The sequence below is a fragment of the Macaca nemestrina genome, chromosome 1 (genome assembly GCF_043159975.1).
Source record: "Macaca nemestrina isolate mMacNem1 chromosome 1, mMacNem.hap1, whole genome shotgun sequence".
Lineage (NCBI taxonomy): Eukaryota > Metazoa > Chordata > Mammalia > Primates > Cercopithecidae > Macaca > Macaca nemestrina.
In genome coordinates this window covers 180,732,236-180,752,787 of record NC_092125.1, presented here as the reverse complement: position 1 = coordinate 180,752,787, position 20,552 = coordinate 180,732,236, and the positions used below count along the sequence as shown (strand labels likewise).

At 43.5% G+C, this 20,552-nt stretch overlaps 1 protein-coding gene across 8 annotated transcripts in view; it reads left to right on the top strand.

The window, feature by feature from the left end:
• LOC105495061 (zyg-11 family member A, cell cycle regulator) overlaps positions 1–19,960 on the top strand; it is a 59,852-nt gene extending 39,892 nt beyond the window's left edge. For 5 of the 8 annotated variants that reach the window (XM_071092855.1, XM_071092858.1, XM_071092846.1 and 2 more), the window contains 6 exons: positions 1,989–2,150; positions 2,232–2,276; positions 5,667–5,861; positions 10,906–10,967; positions 12,320–12,417; positions 18,177–19,960. In XM_071092855.1, coding sequence (XP_070948956.1) covers positions 1,989–2,150; positions 2,232–2,276; positions 5,667–5,861; positions 10,906–10,967; positions 12,320–12,417; positions 18,177–18,352 — 738 coding nt within the window. In that variant the 3' untranslated portion in view covers positions 18,353–19,960. The remainder of the gene's footprint in view (positions 1–1,988; positions 2,151–2,231; positions 2,277–5,666; positions 5,862–10,905; positions 10,968–12,319; positions 12,418–18,176) is intronic. The other 3 variants (XM_071092840.1, XM_011764226.3, XM_011764229.3) reach the window with 3 other exon arrangements.
• The last annotated feature ends 592 nt before the right edge of the window (positions 19,961–20,552 follow it).

The following is a 20,552-nucleotide window of genomic DNA, read 5'->3' as shown; positions in this document are numbered from 1 at the left end:
CTGAGGCGGGAGAATGGTGTAAACCCGGGAGGTGGAGCTTGCAGTGAGCTGAGATCTGGCCACTGCACTCCAGCCTGGGCGACAGAGTGAGACTCCATCTCAAGAAAAAAAAAAAAAAACAAAAAACCTAGTTGGATGAGACAGCAGCAGAGTTTGAGAGGACTGACTCCAAATTTGAAAGAAGTTACACGGTGGTTCATGCCTGTAATCCCAGCACTTTGGGAGGCTGAGGAGGGCGGATCACAAGGTCAAGAAATCCAGACCAGCCTGGCCAACATGGTGAAACCCTGTCTCTACTAAAACTACAAAAATTAGCCAGGCGTGGTAGCGTGTGCCTGTAATCCCAGCTACTCAGGAGGCTGAGGCAGGAGAATCACTTGAACACAGGAGGCAGAGGTTGCAGTGAGCCGAGATCGCGCCACTGCACTCCATCCTGGGCAACAAGAGCAAAACTTCGTCTCAAAAAAAAAAAAAAAAAAAAGAGAAGTTCTTTCTTGAAAGGAAGGGTCAATTGATGGGGCAAACATCATTGCTATCTTTTTTTTTTTTTTTTGAGACGGAGTCTCGCTCTGTCACCCAGGCTGGAGTGCAGTGGCGCGATATCGGCTCACTGCAAGCTCCGCCTCCTGGGTTTACGCCATTCTCCTGCCTCAGCCTCCTGAGTAGCTGGGACTACAGGCGCCCGCCACCGCGCCCGGCTAATATTTTGTATTTTTAGTAGAGACGGGGTTTCACCGTGGTCTCGATCTCCTGACCTTGTGATCCGCCCGCCTCGGCCTCCCAAAGTGCTGGGATTACAGGCGTGAGCCACCGCGCCCGGCCAACCTGTCCCCATTTCTTTTTTTTTTTTTTTTTTTTTTGAGACGGAGTCTCGCTCTGTCGCCCAGGCTGGAGTGCAGTGGCCAGATCTCAGCTCACTGCAAGCTCCGCCTCCCGGGTTCCCGCCATTCTCCTGCCTCAGCCTCCCGAGTAGCTGGGACCACAGGTGCCGCCACCTCGCCCGGCTAATTTTTTGTGTTTTTAGTAGAGACGGGGTTTCGCCGTGTTAGCCAGGATGGTCTCGATCTCCTGACCTTGTGATCCGCCCGCCTCGGCCTCCCAAAGTGCTGGGATTATAGGCTTGAGCCACCGTGCCCGGCCCTGTCCCCATTTCTTATTGGGCTGGTTTATCCTCTTTTTCTTCTGGTCTCAGTTACATATTATTTTTGTATAGAGGCTCCCTTCTCCCACCCTTCCTAAAGCCTAAATTTTAGGCTTTTATGTGTTTCCATCAGATAATTAACCAAAATTTAAAATTCTTTTATTTAATTTTAAAAAGTCAACTTTTTTTTGTCTGACTTCTACCCCCCCAACTTTTTTTTTTTTTTGAGACGGAGTCTCGCTCTGTCGCCCAGGCTGGAGCGCAGTGGCGGGATCTCGGCTCACTGCAAGCTCTGCCTCCCAGGTTCACGCCATTCTCCTGCCTCAGCCTCCCGTGTAGCTGGGACTACAGGCGCCCGCCACCACGCCCGACTAATTTTTTTGTGTTTTTAGTAGAGACGGGGTTTCACAGTGTTAGTCAGGATGGTCTCGATCTCCTGACCTCGTGATCCGCCCACCTTGGCCTCCCAAAGTGCTGGGATTATAGGCGTGAGCCACCGCGCCTGGCCCACTTTTTTTTTTTTGTACTTGGTTTAAAGAAGGTGTTGACTAAGTGTTCTAAATAAAAATAATGGAATAGCTAATAATGTACTTGATTATGAACTTAATGACCATATACCAAGAACTGGACTAAGTGCTCACTAAACTTAAATTTTTTTCATTTAATCCTCACAAAAACTGTAAAAAGTAGTTGTAATTTATTTTATAGAAAGAAAATAGATCACAAAGCTACTAAGTGGCAGAACTTGGGTTTAGAACCGAGGTTTGATGCATCTTAACATTGCTTTCTTTATACTGCAATTGATTATTCATTACAGCATCTAACTCCCTGTCTCTTTGGTTTTTAGGAACTTCTAGCAATAGTAAAGCAAAAGACTACTAAGAATTTAGATGATGTCACCCTCTTGTTTACTTTGAAAGCACTTTGGAATCTTACAGATGGGTCTCCAGCTGCCTGCAAGCACTTTATTGAAAATCAAGGATTGGAAATCTTCATCCAAGTCTTGGAGGTGGGAAGACAGGATTGAGTTTATATGTAAAGTTCTTTTCTTCATGATAAAGTAACCTGTATATATATATTTTTTTGACAGACGTTTTCAGAGTCAGCAATACAAAGCAAAGTACTTGGTCTTTTGGTAAGGTGAATTGTTTTGAATTAATTTTAATTGCTTGAAAACAAAACCTAACACTTATATAGTACCTACTGTATGCTAGGCACTATTGTAAGCAATTTACATGTATAAACTCATTTATTCTTTACATTAGTCCTACAGAGTAAATACCATTGTGTATCAGTTATCTATTGTTGTAAACAAACTATAGCTTAGTGGCTTAAAACAGTAGCCGTTTAATTTACTTATGAATCTGTGGGTCAGTAGTTTGAGCTCAGCTCAGCTGTAAAGTTCTTCTGGTCTGTCTGGTCTCATGTGGGGTCACTTATGTAACTGCAGTCATCTGGTGGCTTGACTGGGGCTGGAGGGTCTAAGAAGGCCTGACTCTCATGTCTGACAGTTGGGGCTGCTTACCAGCTGGCAGGCTTTTTGTCCACGGGCTTCTCCACGTGGCAGTCTCAGAGGGCAGGCCCCACTATCCAACTGCTTTTTAAACCTCTGCTTATGTCACCTTGCTAATGTTTCATAGGACAACACAGATTATATATTTAAACCCAGATTAAAGGCAGTAAAGTCACATTGCTATGGGGAGTATATACAGGGATAGGAAAGGTTGTGTTATTTTTGTATTCTACCATACACTGTTATCCACGTTTCATAGAGAATCTGTCTCAGAAATGTAGTTTATCCTAATTAGAACTCAAACTCGGCCGGGCACAGTGGCTCATGCCTGTAATCCCAGCACTTTGGGAGGCCGAAGTGGGTGGATCACCTGAGGTCAGGAGTTCAAGACCAGCCTGGCCAACAAGGCAAAACCCTGTCTCTACTAAAAATAAATACAAAAATTAGCTGGGAATGGTAGCACATCCCTGTAATCCCAGCTACTTGGGAGGCTGAGGCAGGAGAATCGCTTGAACCTGGGAGGTAGAGGTTGAGGTGAACCAAGATCGTGCCACTGTACTCCAGCCTGGGCAACAAGAACGAAACTCTGCTCAAACAACAAAAAAAAAAACACCACTCAGGCAGTCTGGCTCCAGACCCTCTGATACTAATCAGTTTACTATACTGCTTTATCCAGGCAGTCCATTTTTTTAGCAATTTCTTTGTTGATACTTATATACTGCCTCTCAATCAAGGTATTCTACAATTGAGACATTTCTTTGTTTCCTAGAGCTAAAGGTGAAGATTTTTCAATAAGTAATAAAGACATATAGTAAGCACCTTCACTTTGCCATGCCGTATGCATTGGAAAGACACAGATGCATGAAATATGTCAAGGTGATGTTGCTCATAACTTCGGGAAGGCAGTGTTAGACATGTGTACAAATAGGTGTCTGATTTACAACTGACAAGTGAGTGCTGCAAGAGAGGCACTGAGTCCATTGGGAGCCTTGGTCCTGAACTCATGGAGGGACTGTGCCCTATCTTCATGTATCTCACACATACAGGACTCACAACAAAGTAGATGTGAAAGGCCTCACAGAGAGGAATAAATGATTAATACTGGAAATCTGGAAGGTACGGAAAAGTATAAAGAAGGGACAAAGTCATTTTTGGCTAGGGAAGATTATTTATAATGTAATAAATAAGTGTAATCATTGAGGAACACTGTAAAATGGAATGGTTAGAATTTGGGGAAAAAGTAGGAAGGTGAAAAGGAATGGGAAATAATGCCAGAAAGTTGAATTGATGCCTCATATATCCTAAACAATTCTACATATCTTACTAGCTGACCTAAAAGATTGTCCACTTTTCTTTTTCTTTTTCTTTTTTGTCTTGCTCTTGTCACCCAGGCTGGAGTGCAATGGTGCGATCTTGGCTCATTGCAACCTCTGCCTCCAGGGTTCAAGTGATTCTCCCACCTCAGCCTCCCGAGTAGCTGGGATTACAGGCATGCACCACTACGCCCGGCTGATTTTTGTATTTTTTCAGTAGAGACAGGGTTTCACTCTGCCTGCCTCGGCCTCCCAAAGTGCTGGAATTACAGGTGTGACCCACCACACCCAGCCCACTTTCTTTCTTTCTTTTTTTTGAGAGATCCAGAATGTGAGGATTTACAAGAAAAATCTTGGGACTCACCTGTGGTGTCCCTGTCAGTTGTGCTAAGAATGTCTTGTTAGGGGTAACATGGTAGACTTAACACTGAAATCATGCGTTGATGAGGGATATAGCTGGTCTTGGGAAAAACAGGCACGGGGGGACATCTCGATATCTGCTTCAATCTTTAGTGTCCTATGTGCCTCAATATAGTCATGTCTAGGGTGTGCTTTCCTGAATGGTTCATCAGAAGCAGCAGTTAACACTAACACAAACTGCTGTGTTTACTTTCACTGTTTCACCTCATTAAACCTTTGGTTTTTCATTTTTGTAGACAGATTCTCCCAGTGATTCCAGCCTCCTGAGACTGACATCCCCTACCCTTGAGTGTGGGCAGGACCTGTTTCTTGATTCTAGCCAAGGGAATATGGCAGAGATGATAAGATATCACTCCCATGATTACGTTGCTATATACTTATATATATGTAATCTGTCCTGCTAGCAGGCCCACTGTAGGGACTCTTTCTCTGTGGCCCTGACGGAGCAAACAGTCACGAAGTAAGTGGTTGGAGGAGGGAGGAACCCACAGTTTAAGGAACTTGGGGCAGCTTCTAGGAGCTGAACGTGGCCTCCAGCGAGAAACTGAATCACTCAGTCCTGCAGCCACCGGAAATGAATTCTGCCAGCAGTCTGAGTGAGGCTGGCAGTAAACTCTCCCCGAGTGGAGCCTCCAGGTGAAAATGCAGCCCAGCCAGCACTTTGATTGCAGCCCTGTGAGATCTCAGAGAAGAGGGTCTAGCTAAGTCATGCCGAGACTCCTGCCCCACAGAAACCAGGGAATCATAAATGCGTATTGTTTTACGCCACTAAGTTTGTGGTAATTTGTTACACAGCGTAGAAAATTAGTGTAACATATAAAATAAAGAAAATACTGCCTGACTTTCATTGTTATTATTAAGAGATAACGTAACCTTGAGCAGACCTTCAGTAATGTTAAGTATTTGAGTTAGGCCTTGATTTGTACTCTAGTTCATCCAGTTATTAGCAGTGTGAACGTGACAAGTTTGTCATGCTTAGTGTCACATTTCTTTGTAGTAGTAGTTTAAAGATTAAATGAGATAAGATAGATAAAAAGACAATTGTTTATCTAGTACTGTGCCTGGCACTTAGTAAGTACCTATTTAGTGACTGTTGTTAATGATCATCCTCATCAAGGGAGTTGGATTGTGGGCTTTAGGCTAGCTTGAGGCGGAGGTGGGTACAGGAGTAAGTGTTCTGGATGTATCTGTCCTGAGAAGCAGGAAAGTGAAAAAAGCCAATTCCTGATTCTCCCCTCCCTTCTCGTCTCTGGGGTTCTCTGCTCCATCTGACCTGTAGAACAACATAGCAGAAATCAGAGAGCTCTCTTCCAAGCTGGTGACCGAAGATGCGCTGAAGCATATCAACAGTTTACTCTGTAGCAGGGAAATGGAAGTCAGCTATTTTGCTGCAGGTATCATAGCCCACCTGACATCTGACAGACAGCTTTGGATATCCCGTGACTTCCAGAGGCGTGCTCTTCTCCAAGATCTGGTACAGGAACCACATTCTTCTTTACAAAATCCAGAGTAATCTCTAATTACAGAAAATGTAGTTTTCTAAATAATAATAATATGATTGTAGAAAGTGGGAAAAATAGGCTAGGCGTGGTGGCTCATGCCTGTGATCCCAGCACTTTGGGAGGCTGAGGCAGGCAGATCACAAGGTCAGGAGATGGAGACCATCCTGGCTAACACGGTGAAACCACATCTCTACTAAAAATACAAAAAATTAGCCGGGCGTGGTGTCAGGCGCCTGTAGTCCAGCTACTCAGGAGGCTGAGGCAGGAGAATGGCGTGAACCCGGGAGGCGGAGCTTGCAGTGAGCTGAGATCGTGCTACTGCACTCCAGCCTGGGCAACAGAGCAAGACTCCGTCTCAAAAAAAAAAAAAGTGGGAAAAATATAGAAAAACTTATTACTAACCCATATCTTTCCACCCAAAACTATCTCTGTTAACATTTTGTTGCATATGACTTATTTCAGTCCTCTTTCCCATCAGCTTTTTAAAAAAATTATTTATTTTGTTGTTTTTTTTTTTTTTTTTTGAGACAGGGTCTGTCTCCCAGGGTGGAGCTCAGTGGCACAATTCACAGCTCACTGCAGCCTCAACCTCTGAGGCTTAGGCGGTCCTCCCACCTCAATGTCCCAAATAGCTGGGACTACAGGTGTGTGCCACCACAACCAGCTAACTTTTGTATTTTTTGTAGATGGGGTTTTGCCACGTTGGTCAGGCTATTCTCAAACTCCTGAGCTCAAGCGATCTGCCTACCTCGGCCTCCCAAAGTGCTGGGAATACAGGCATGAGCCATCGCGCCTAGCCAACTTCCTTATTTCTAAATAACATATTATGCGCTGTTCTTGACTTTATCGCTTTAGGAATCTATCAATTCATTTTCCCACTTTGGGAAACTGATTCTTTTTCTTACTGTTTCTATGCACAGCCTTTCTAAGTGTGTGCTCAAAGTATAAATCTTCATACATATTCTGAACACTTCACCTACTCAGGATTTTCTTTCCCAGAGCCTTTGCGTTCCTACCATGTGGTCTGCTTGTTTGGTATACCGTATATGGTGAACTGCTGTCATCCTCGGATATTCCTTTACTATCATCCTGGGGGACCCCCTTTGCCTCTCTCGTGTTGGATTCTGTGTTTCCTGGCTTATGTGCCTCCCTGTATCTTGGTTTACTCCCACCTTTTGTTGGATCATATTCTCCAGTAGCTTCCTAAGAAGAGAGTCATGAAAATGAGACCATACCTGTTTAAAAAGGCCTTTATTTTACCCTCACATTTAATTGATCAAATGGCTGGGTATAGAATTCTAGCTTTGAAATATTTTTCCTTCAGAATTTAAAAATGTTTGCTCTATTGTCTTTTACTTGTCAGGATCACTGTTGAGAACTCCTGTGCAATTTTTTTTTAAGCTTTAAGATTTTTGTCCTTTGTCCTCTGTATTCAGAAATCACAATGGCTTGCCTTGTGGGTTTATTTTGATTTTTTTTTTTATTTTTTATTTTTTATTTTTTGTGGGTTTATTTTCATATATTGTGTTGGGTACTTATCAGTCAGGAAGCTCATTTCCTCCCTGGGACATTTCTTTAATCATTTTTTTCTGGAATGTTGGCCTTCCCAGACTCATCTTTTCATATCTATCTCATTTATCTTTTTTGTTCTGAATCCTCTTCTAAAAATATAATATGCTGTTTTTGTTTCATAGGTCCTATATCTATTTTTCTCTTATCTCTTTAAACATAATAATGATAATTTAAAATTTTATTTTATTTTTTTGAGACAGGCTCTGACTCTGTTGTCCAGGTTGGAGTGCAGTGGCGCAATCTCAGCTCACTGCAACCTCTGCCTCCTGGGTTCAAGTGATTCTCCTGCCTCAGCCTCCCAAGTAGCTGGGATTACAGGTGTGGTAATGCATACTTGTAAAAACACAATAATTGTTGTGTTTTTAGTAGAGATGATTTCACCATGTTGGCCAAGCTGATCTAGAACTGACCTCAAGTGATCCACCTGCCTTGGCCTCCTGAAGTGCTAGGATTATAGGTGTGAGCCACCATGCCCAACCAATTTTTAAAAAAAAAGGTTTTTTTTTTTTTTTGAGATGGAGTCTCGGTCTATTGCCTGGGCTGGAGTGCAGTGGTGTGATCTCAGCTCATTGCATCCTCCACCTCTTGGGTTCAAGTGATCCTCCCACCTCAGCTTCCCAAGGCGCTGGACTACAGCTGCGCCACCACACCTGGCTAACTTTTTAATTTTTAGTAGTGACAAGGTTTCACTATTTTGGCCAGGCTAGTTGCAAACTCCTGACCTCAAGGGATCTGCCCACCTCGGCCTCCAAAAGTGCTGGGATTACACGCAGGAGCCATCATGCCCAGCCTAATTTTTAAGTTTTCCTGTTCCTCCAAGGCTTCTGTTTCCTGCAAGTTGCTTTTTTTTTTGCTGTTTATTTTGTTCCTTTGTGTTAGAGATTTTCTTAAAGTTATGGTGGTCCTGAGCTGTCCGTGGGGACAGCTATGAGTGGGACTGATTGAAAACTGCAGACAGGTAGAATATGTCTTACTCTGTCGCCCAGGCTGGGGTGCAATGGCACAATCATAGCTCACTGCCACCTCTGCCTCCTGGGTTCAAGGAATCCCTCCGCCTCCCGAATAGCTGGGGTTACAGGTGCCTGCCACCACACCTGGCTAGTTTTTATATATATATATATATATGTATATATATTATAAATATATGTGTGTGTGTGTGTGTGTGTGTGTATATGTGTATATATATATTTTTTAGTAGAGATGGGGTTTCACCATGTTAGTCAGGCTTGTCTCAAACTCCTGACTTCAGGTGATCCACCCACCTCAGCCCTCATAGTGCTGGGATTATAGGCATGAGCCACCACACCTGGCCTAGATTTGATCTTTTAATAGGTGTTCCCTGGTGGTAGTGTTTTTAGATCTTTTGTCCTAAACTGGTTGGAACTTACCTAGAGAAGAAACTTCTTTTATGTGCAAATTATAAGCTTGGCTGGGTACGGTGGATCATGCCTGTAATCCCAGCATGCTGGGAGGCCAAGGCGGGTGGATCACCTGAGGTCAGGAGTTTGAGACCAGCCTGGCCATCATGGTGAAACCCCGTCTCCTCTAAAAATACAAAAAATAGCTGGGCATGTTAGTGCATGCCTATAATCTCAGCTACTCGGGAGGCTGAGGCAGAATTGCTTGAACCTGGGAGACCAAGGCATCAGTAAGCAGAGATCATGCCACTGCACTCTAGCCTGGGTGGCAGAGCGAGACTCTGTCCCCAAAATAAATAAATGAATAAATAAAATAAATAATTTTTTGTTTTTGAGACGGAGTCTCACTCTTGTCACCCAGGCTGGAATGCAGTGGCGCAATCTCAGCTCACTGCAACCTCCGGCTCCCGGGTTAAGCGATTCTCTTGCCTCAGCTTCCCAAGTAGCTGGGACTACAGGCACGCACCACCATGCCCAGCTAATTTTGTATTTTCAGTAGAGATGGAGTTTTACCATGTTGGCCAGGCTGGTCTCGAACTCCTGACCTCAGGTGATCTGCCTGCCTCGGCCTCCCAAAGTGCTGGGATTACAGGAGTGAGCCACCACGCCTGGCCAATAAATAAAATTTAAAAAATATATATATAGCCAGCCATGGTGGTGGGCACCTGTAATCCCAGCTACTTTGGAGGGTGAGACAGGATAATTGCTTGAACTCGGGAAGCAGAGGTTGCAGTGAGCCGAGATCGTGCCATCGCACTCGAGCCTGGGCAATAAGAGTGAAATTTCATCTTCCAAAAAAAAAAAAAAATTATAAGCTTCATTGCCAATAGTCTGAAAGCCTAGTAAAAGAAGAGAGTTGAGGGGCAGGGAATCTCAACATTTAGTATTTAGATTTTAACTCCAGACACATCCCTGTTTTTAGCATGGTGTTCCCACCCTGAATTGTTTATGCGGTTGCCCAGTCCAGATGTTTTTATTAAGGATCATGGAAGAAATCTGGGAGTCCTAATCCTTTGAACCTGTCTTCCTATTTTCTTTTTCTTTCTTTTTTTTTTTCCCCAAGATGGAGTCTTGCTCTGTCGCCCAGGCTGCAGTGCAGTGCAGTGGCGCCGTCTCGGCTCACTGCAACCTCCGTCTCCCAGCTTCAAGCGAGTCTCCTGCCTCAGTCTCCCGAGTAGCTGGGATTACAGGCACACGCTACCATACCCCGCTAATTTTTATTTTTTTTAGTAGAGACAGGGTTTCACCATGTTTCCCAGGGCGGTCTCGAACTCCTGACCCCAGGTGGTCTACCCGCCTTGGCCTCCCAAAGTGCTGAGATTACAGGCATGAGCCACCGTGCCCGGCCCAGTCCTCCTATTTTCAACCCGACCTGTAATTTCACTTCAGAAAGTACCTCATATGCCAAATTTTTAAGTCTCTTAGGGGTTCTCTTCAAATTGGTTTGTGTTTTTTGTTTTGTTTTGTTTTGAGACAGAGTCTTGCTCTGTCACCCAGGCTGGAGTGCAGTGGTGCAATCTTGGCTGACTGCAAGCTCCGCCCCCGGGGTTCACGCCATTCTCCTGCCTCAGCCTCCCTAGTAACTGGGACTACAGGCACCTGCCACCACGCTCGACTAATTTTTTTTTTTTTTTTTTAGAAGAGACCTCTACTCCCAAAGTGCTGGGATTACAGGCGTGAGCCACCGCGTCCAGCCTGGTTTGTGTTTTAACCTTTCCAAGTGCTAGGTATTAAATCAGTTACCATTTTTCCATGTGCATCATTCTTTGTTTTACTTTCTGTTAGTGGGATTATGGAGGGAGTAGAGGTATAAATGTGTGCTCAGTCCAGTATCTTTGAACAGATGCCCCTTGTTCTTATAGTTTTTCCCACACTGTTAAGATACTGTGTATATAATCGTTATGTGATTGATATTTTGCCAAGTAGGTGTATCTAAATTTGTTCAGTCATTCCCAGATTTTGAAAAATTTTGTCGTAAATGGTGAATTATTCAAATCTTGGTTTCTGTCTCTTGTTTTTGGAGTAGCATGCAGCCATCCAGAATTGGCCAAGTTCAAGTTGTAAGATGACAGCATTGGTGACCTATAGGTAATTTCATGATGTTGTGCTTTTCTTTTTCTTTTCTTTTTTTTTTTTTTGAGACAGAGTCTCTCTCTGTTCCTCAGGCTGGAGTACAGTGGCGCAATCTTGGCTCACTGGAAGCTCTGCCTCCCGGTTTCACGCCATTCTCCTGCTTCAGCCTCCCAAGTAGCTGAGACTACAGGCATCTGCCACCACGCCTGGCTAATTTTTTGTATTTTTAGTAGAGATGGGATTTCACTATGTTAGCCAGGATGGTCTCAGTCTCCTGACCTCATGATCTGCCCGCCTCGGCCTTCCAAAGTGCTGGGATTACAGGTGTAAGCCACCATGCCTGGCCCAATGTTGTGCTTTTCTTAAAGGCTGTACTCAGTGATACAGTGATGACGTGTTTAGAGTCAGTTAGTCTTATGTTCAAATCCTATTTCTCTGTGATATTGGGAAAGTCATTTCTAGAAAGTCAGTTTTCTTTGTCTGTAAAATGAGGCTGACAGCATGTAAGATTGAGGATGCAGTGAGATATTGAACGTATAAAGTGTCCAGTACAGAATGCAATTTCTTTTTTTTTTTTTTTTTTTTTTTTTTTGAGACGGGGTCTCGCTCTGTCACCCAGGCTGGAGTGCAGTGGCCGGATCTCAGCTCACTGCAAGCTCCGCCTCCCGGGTTCACACCATTCTCCTGCCTCAGCCTCCCGAGTAGCTGGGACTACAGGCGCCTGCCACCTTGCCCGGCTAGTTTTTTGTATTTTTTAGTAGAGACGAGGTTTCACCGGGTTAGCCAGGATGGTCTCGATCTCCTGACCTCGTGATCCGCCCGTCTCGGCCTCCCAAAGTGCTGGGATTACAGGCTTGAGCCCCCGCGCCCGGCCCAGAATGCAATTTCTTAAATAATAGCTTCATTGTATGCTCGGTCACAGGGAGGAGTTGACCCTGTGGGGAAAATGTTGAAAATTCTTTTTTTTTCAACCCTTTGAGGCAGGGTCTTGCTCTGTTGCCCAGGCTGGAGCTGGAATGCAGTGGCAGGATCACATCTCAATGCAGCCTTGACTTCCGAGGCTCAAGTGATCCTCCCACTTGAGAATCCTCCCACTTGGCACCACAGGCGTGGACCACCAGGGCCAGCTAATTTTTTAGTTTGTTTGTTTGTTTGTTTGTTTGTTGCCCAGGCTGGTCCTGAATTCCTGAGCTCAAGTGATCCACCTGCCTTGGCCTCCCAAAGTGCTGTGATTACAAGCGTGAGCCACTGTGCCCGGCCATGAAAATTATATACATTATTATATTAATTATATAGTATAAATTATTATATCCCTGAACACTGGCCTGAGTTCTGGATTAACATCTTTGTACTTTTTTTTGTTTCAGATCTCTCAAGACATTTTTCCCACTCCTTGGCAACTTCTCTCAACCAGAGGTTCAGCTCTGGGCACTATGGGCTGTGTGTCATGTCTGCAGTAAAAATCGTATGTATTCAACATATGTTCAAAACATAATAGTTTTCCAGCTATTTTTCTGTGTAATGATTAAGTTCAAGGTGGATGTGCAAAAATTGTCTACTTCTGTCCTCTGCATTTAGCTATGTTTAAAAAGAAACTGAAAAAAGATCTTACTAGCTTAAAACAATGCTTCAGAATTAGTAATCTATTTGAGGGTAGATAGCAAGCAAAATAGAAGGTAAAAGTTTGCTCCTACTTGTATTCCCCACAGACAAGCACCGTTAATAATTTGATAATCTCCCAGATACTTTTCTATGTCCATGCTATATTTAGTATGTGCTGTGTATGTGAAATATAGTTTTTAACAAAATGGGCTCATTCTGTGCATGCTGTCCTATAGCTTGGTCTTTTCACTCAACAGTTTATTGCTGACACTCTTCCTTTAGTAAAACATGGACCTGCCTCTGTGTAATGGTCTATGGGAGATTGGGAGGCCAGGAGTCAGGGGTTATTTCCCAAACACATTAAATATTTTTTGCATGTTTTGCCATTTAAAATCCCTTTTGAGACCAGGTGAGGTGTCTCCCAAAGTGCTGAGTTTACAGCACTTTGGGAGGCCGAGGCAGGAGATCGCTTGAGGCCAGGAGTTTGAGACCAGCTGAGGCAACATAGCAAGACCCCACCTATGTTTTTTACATTAAAAAAAAATTAGCCAGGTATGCGTGGCATGCACCTATAGTCGCAGCTACTCGTGAAGCCAAGGTGGAAGTACCCCTTAAGCTCAGCAGTTCGAGGCTGCAGTGATCTATGAGAGTGCCACTGTACTCTGTCTTAAAAAGATACAATCCCCTTTGAGAATTTCCCGTTGATATCTTTTGTTGAGAATTGGTATACAATTTTTCATTGTATTATAGGAGATATAAGCTATTATTTTATAACAGGAAACCCAAGAAACAACTTTTAGAATTAAAAGTTTAGCTTGTTGACTAGCTGTAAAGCAAGTGTATAAAAACTAATGGTTTTATAATGCCAGCAAAAATCAGAAAATACAATTAAGGGAAAGTACACCACCACTCACATTATTAACAAAAACATAAAATATTTTAAAATGCCTTTAACAAGTAATGAGACATATGCAGAAAACTATGAGATAATTTAAAAGCCTGAAATAATTATAAGAGCATTCCATTTTCTAAGATGGAATGACCTATTAGACATATAGATGTCATTTATTTTCAGTTTATTAATGTAATATAATTCAAATGAATAGGTAGGAGATGGAGGATCTGAAAATTATTCTAAAGTTTATCTGACAGAATCAACAGGAAAGAACAAAGAAAAATGTATGTTTGTTTGTTTGTTTCTGAGACAGAATTTCACTCTTGTTGCCCAGGCTGGAGTGCAGTGGTGCTATCTTGGCTCACTGCAACCTCTGCCTCCTGGGTTGAAGCAATTCTCCTGCCTCAGCCTCTCGAGTAGAGCTGGGATAACAGGTGCCTACCACCACACCTGGCTAATTTTTATATTTTTGTTAGAGATGGAGTTTCACCATGTTCGCCAGGCTGGTCTCGAACTCCAGACCTCAGGTGATCTGCCCGCCTCGGCCTCCCAAAGTATTGGAATTACAGGCGTGAGCCACCGTGCCTGGCCAGAAAAATGTTTTTTATGGGCTCAGCCTGGTGGCTCGCACTTGTAATCCCAGCACTTTGGGAGGCCAAGACAGGAGATCACTTGTGCAGGAGTTCAAGGCCACAGTAAGCCATGATCATGCAACTGCCTACTTCCAGCCTGGGGAACAGAGCAAGACTCCTGTCTCTAAGATAAGAAAGAAGGAAAGAAATGTGGTTTTTAGGAGCTTGCCTGTAGACTTCTCTTAACATTGTAAAATGGTGCCATGAGTGGTTCTGACATATGAATAGATAGCAGATGACTGGATCAGAATAGCCCTGAAACAGACTCAGACAGTTATAACAGGAGAAACTAACTACAACTGGAATTCAGTTGAGTACTTATTATGTGCCAGGCAATGTTGTAAGCACTTCATGAATAAATCATTTAATCTTCACAACAATTAGAAGGGTAAGAATCTTATTTTATTTTTAAAATTTATTTTATTTTATTTTATTTTCATTTTATTTATTTTATTTTTGAGACAGGGTCTCACTTCATTGCCCAGGCTGAAGTGCAATGGCTTGATCACAGCTCACTGCAGTCTCAGCTCAGGTGATGCTGTCACCTCAGCCTCCCAAATAGCTGGGACTACGGGTGTACACCACCATGCCTGGGGTTCTCCCCCAAAACAGCAACCCTTACGATATTTTTATCAGCATCATGTTAGAGTTATAAGTCAACCTAAAGAGAATTCCCATCTCTATGACAAATGAGTATTTCTTTAGAAAAATGTATTTAGGGCCGGGCTCGGTGGCTCAAGCCTGTAATCCCAGCACTTTGGGAGGCCGAGATGGGCGGATCACGAGGTCAGGAGATCGAGACCATCCTGGCTAACACGGTGAAACCCCGTCTCTACTAAGAAATACAAAAAATAGCCGGGCGAGGTGGCAGCGCCTGTAGTCCCAGCTACTCGGGAGGCTGAGGCCGGAGAATGGCGTGAACCCAGGAGGCGGAGCTTGCAGTGAGCTGAGATCCGGCCACTGCACTCCAGCCTGGGCAACAGAGCGAGACTCCGTCTCAAAAAAAAAAAAGAAAGAAAAATGTATTTAGTTTTTTTTTCTTTTAAATTAATAAAAAAACAAAACACTTCAAAACAAAAAGCGACAGGGTCTTACTATGTTGCACTGGCTGGTTGTGAACTCCTGGGCTTGAGTGATCCTCCTACCTCAGCCTCCCAAAGTGGTGGGATTATAGGCATGAGCCACCACGTCCAGCCACAAATGAGTATTTCTGTCCAAGAACATGACTAATCAATATATTTCATTTCTACCTTGTTTTCATATCCTTAAAGATAGTTTAGTGTTACTGTTTTACAGTCAAGGCTTATTTCAATTTGCTAAATACAATTTTCTTTTTTTTTTTGAGGCGGAGTCTTGCTCTGTCACCCAGGCTGGAGTGCAGTGGCGCAATCTCAGCTCACTGCAAGCTCTGCCTCCCGGGTTCACGCCATTCTCCTGCCTCAGCCTCCTGAGTAGCTGGGACTACAGGTGCCCACCACCATGCCTGGCTAAATTTTTTTGTATTTTTAGTAGAGGTGGGGTTTCACCGTGTTAGCCAGGATGGTCTCCGTCTCCTGACCTCATGATCCGCCCACCTCAGCCTCCCAAAGTGCTTGGATTACAGGCATGAGCCACCACGCCTGGCCTCAATTTGCTAAATACCATTTTCTTTGCTCATCCTGCTTCCTTTTTTTTTTTTTAACCCCCACCACTCGTTTTCTGGATTCAGATTTCGATGGTGTATTACTGACAAAATCTGTCACCCCACCCCTATTCTTACTCTTAAATAATAATATAACTGGGTGTAGAATTCCAGATAGTTACTTTATTTTAGCATTTGGGAGAAAAAATATTTTTAGTTTTCTTTTTTTTTTTTTGAGACAGAGTCTCTGTCGCCCAGACTGGAGTGCAGTGGTGGGATCTCTGCCTCACATGTTCAAGGGATTCTCCTGCCTCAGCCTCTTGAGTAGCTGGGACTACAGGCATGCACCACCACACCCAGCTAATTTTTTATTTTTTTTAGTAGAGACGGGGTTTCACCATGTTGGCCATTCTGGGTCTCAAACTCCTGACCTCAGATGTTCGCCTCAGCCTCCCAGAGTGCTGGGATTACAGGCATGAGCCATGACGCCTGGCCATTTTTATTATTTTCTATTGCTGTTGGGGTCTACTGTCAGCCTAATTATAATTTCTTGATAGGTAATTTTTTTTTCTTTCTTTCTTTTTTTAAACAGGGTCTCACTCTATTGCCCAGGCTGGAATGCAGTGGCACAGTCACAGCTCACTGCAGCTTCAACCTCCTGGGCTCAGGTGACTCTCCCACTTCAGCCTCCTGAATAGCTGGGACTATGTAGCATCACACCCAGCTAATTTTTTTATTTTTTTGTACAGACATGGTCTCACTACATTGCCTTGATCCTCCTGCCCAGGCATCCTAAAGCACTGGGATTACAGGAATGAACCACTATGTCTGGCCTATTTCTCTTTAACTGGGTCTAAATCTTTTTCTTTTATTTATTTCTTTTTTTTTTTTTTTTTTTTTTTGAGACAGAGTTCCGCTCTTGTTGCCCAGGCTGGAGTGTAGTGGCACTCACTGCAACCTCTGCCTCCTGGGTTCAAGTGACTCTCCTGCCTCAGCCTCCTGAGTAGCTGGGATTACAGAGGCCCACCACTATGCCCGTCTACTTTTTTGTATTTTTAGTAGAGACGGGGCTTCACCATGTCGGCTAGGCTGGTCTCAAACTCCTGACCTCAGGCGATTCACCCACCTCAGCCTCTCAAAGTGCTGGGATTACAGGCGTGAGCCACTGCACCCGGCCAACTGGGTCTGAATCTGCTCTTGGACTAAGTCTTTAATTTCAGTGATACATTTTTAAATGTCTGAATGTTTTATTTGCTTCTTTTTCAGATATTCCTGTTTTTTTCTTCTTTAAAAGTAATTATTTTGTAGTCTTTATCTGATCTTATTATGTGTGTTATGTTGAGTGGGGGCAGTTTTGGATTGTGAAGTCAACTTTATCAGGGCTTGTTTTTCTGAGAATTCATTTTAGACTGGATTGGCGTGTCCCTGTGGCAGTTTTGTATTCGCTTCTGTGAAGTGCTCCAGAGGTTTCCCTAGGCTTGTGCTAGATTTTTTACATTAATTTCTCAGCAGCATTCAGGTAGTGTAAATTCAAACCTTATTACCCACTTGGGATTGTGATCATGAGAAGATTTCTCCTCTCCTACTCTCGTATACCCCTACAGCCCCATCTAGGACACAGATGCTTCAGTATCTTATCCCTTCTCTTATCTAGCCCTTTGTGGGTCTACTTTTATGTATGGATTTTGCCTCCAACTCTGCAAGCTGAAATTTAAATGCCTTGATTACTAAGACCACCAGTTTCTTTCTGCCGCAGGCTTAGCTGCAGGTTAGCCTACACTAGCTGAAGTGCTCTTTGTTTCCAGCTCCTGGAACATTCCTTTAGTTTGTACATTCATCTATGCATTAAAACATTTATGAATTATATTTTATTTAACATCTGGTGTTTTCAACATCATTTAACTAGGATTAAAGATGTTTGGGCCAGGCGCAGTGGCTCACGCCTGTAATCCCAACACTTTGGGAGGCTGAGGCGGGTGGATCACCTGAGGTCAGGAGTTCAACACCAGCCTGACAAACATGGTGAAACTCATCTCTATCAAAAATACAAAAAAAATTAGCCAGGTGTGGTGGCGCATGCCTATAATCTCAGCTACTTGGGAGGCTGAGGCAGGAGAATTGCTTGAGCCTGGGAGGTGGAGGTTGCAGTGAACTGAGATTGCGCCACTACACTCCAGCCTGGGCAACAAGAGTAAAACTCTGTCTCAAAAAAAAAAAAAAAAAAAAAAAATGCTTGAAGATAGAGTTTTCTGGAAGTAAACATACCAAAATGAGCAACTCTTATCTCATACAAACCAAGCATTATTTAAGTTTTGACGTACTGCTTTAGAATTGATTGACTCATTTTATCTGTTAATTCCTAGACCAAAGCATTTAAACCTTTGTATTCTTTCTTCAGCAAGGTGAATGTGGTGACATGGGAATATTTAAAATGCCAGTTGTCCATGGAGTGTCTCTGCTTGATTTTCTTTCAGCCAGCAAATACTGCAAAATGTTAGTTGAAGAAGAAGGATTGCAGCTTTTGTGTGATATCCAGGAGCACAGTGAGGCAACTCCCCAAGCACAGCAGATTGCAGCCTCCATTCTGAACGACTTCAGAATGCATTTCATGAATTATCAGAGGCCCACTCTGTGTCAAATGCCCTTCTGAACCTAAGGGACTAAGAGGTCTGCACTCTTCCTCAGTGTCCGGTGTTCTGCCCTGGCAGTAATTGCACATCAGCTGTCATTGGAGTTTGTGAGTTGGCTGTCTCATTGGCCTTTGATTGTTGATTTTATATATGTTACAAAAGGTTGGATTTGTATGATAGCCATAATCCCAAGTCAGGTTGGACTCATTCTGCAGCCTTTCAGCAGCAATTTTGAAGACTCAAACTGTGGACTCTGGGAAGACCTGGGAGCTTGTGTTGGAACAGCTATGCCAGTTACTTTTCTCTAGCCCTGGACAATTTTTTCACTTTGGGAGCTTGTCATGGGAGCAGGACCTGTTCCCCTAGAAGAGAAAAGAAAGACCTACAGGGAGACTTTGATATTTATATTAAATTTCCTTAGTTGTTATCGTCATGTGAAGCTATGAGAAAAGCGTGGGAAGCATATGCTTGACAATGTGGTGTTTAGAAGGCAGAACCCCTGTTGGAGAGGGGGAAAAAGAATTTATTTATTTATTTATCTGTGGCCGGGTGTGGTGGCTCACGCCTGTAATCCCAGCACTTTGGGAGGCCTAGGCGGGTGGATTGTCTGACTTTAGGAGTTCAAGATCAGCCTTGCCAACATAGCGAAACTCCGTCTCTACCAAAAAAATACAAAAACTAGCTGGGCGTGGTGGTGTGCACCTTTACTCCTAGCTACTTGGAGGCTGAGGTGGGAAGACTACTTGAGCCCAGGAGGCAGAGGTTGCAGTAAGCCGAGATTGCACCACTGCACTCCATCCTGGATGACAGAGTGAGACCTCATGTCAAAAGAATAGAGGGGTGGAGGAAAGAGAAATATATTCTTTTACTTTTTTGTGTGTGTGTGTGACGGAGTCTCACTGTGTCGCCCGGGCTGGAGTGCAGTGGTTCTATCTCGGCTTACTACAACCTCCGCCTCCCAGGTTCCAGCAATTTTCCTGCCTCAGCCTCCTGAGTAGCTGGGACTACAGGCACATGCCATCACGTCCAGCTAATTTTTACATTTTTTAGTAGAGACGGAGTTTCACTGTATTCGTCAGGCTGGTCTCGAACTCCTGACCTCATGATCTGCCCTTCTTGGCTTCCCCAAGTGCTGGGATTACAGGTGTGAGTCACTGCACCTGGCCTTTTTTTTTTTTTCCCCACAATTTTGGGTGTCTATCTTTGGCATGTTTCCTGTTATGTGAACATGACATGCTGTGTATGTGAGTGAGCTTGTAGGGCATGGTGGGACTTCCGCATTTGCAGGCAGTGTTTAGATGAAAGATTGTATGTAATGATAAATCTGAATCCCTCCATTTTATTTGGGTGGGACCATGACCAAAACTGGCAGAAGAGGAAAGGCCAGAAAGAGACTTTGCCAAAGAGTTCACCGAGTTTTCTTACCCAGCATGAATCTTTTCTGAAACCAGCTTCAACTACAGTATAAACTGTATCAGAAGCTTGTTTCACAAGCCCTGCGGAGCTGCTTTGAGGAATAGAGTGTGAATTCCTTCCTCGCCTTATTGTTGACTGTTAATGAACATGTTTTGTCATTTATCTGTTTAAGTTTTTCAGAAAATAAAAGTAAGGTTTTGTTGATTAGCACATTTTAAGACTAGATTTTTGTGCTTTTAGCTGGCTTGGTTCAGATTCTTAACTAGAGTACCATGTACTCTAGTTCCTCAAATGAGGAAGAAGCTTATTCTTATTCTAAACCATGTTCCAAACTATTACCAGAGTCCAACCAGATAAGCAGAATTTGTAACCTTACTTCCTTCCATAGTCCTTAAACTGTATTGTATTTTTTCACACTCTTGCATGATTCCAAAAGGGTATCTTCCTGACCTGGGTTCCAGCACTTCAGAACATTGTTATCAGATGCTAGCTTATGCTGATGTGAGGATGTGTTATGGGAACCAGTGTGTTAAGTCCAATTCTGTACAAGACATCCCTTCAAGTTCTGTGTCATTCACAACAATCCTCATGGGTAGGTGAGTTTTATTTTCCTCACTTAACAGATGAGAAAAAGGAAGTTCAGTAAGGTGGTGAGTTTCCTGGGTTGTCATAGCTGGTGTGGTTTGTGCTGACTGTAAAGGCCTGGGCTCTCCTGTGTTACTCTTCCTTCCAGGATGCAAGCATAACCCTGGGAGCACATTTGTATTTTGCAGAAATCGGCAATGTTATTTACATTGTATCCAT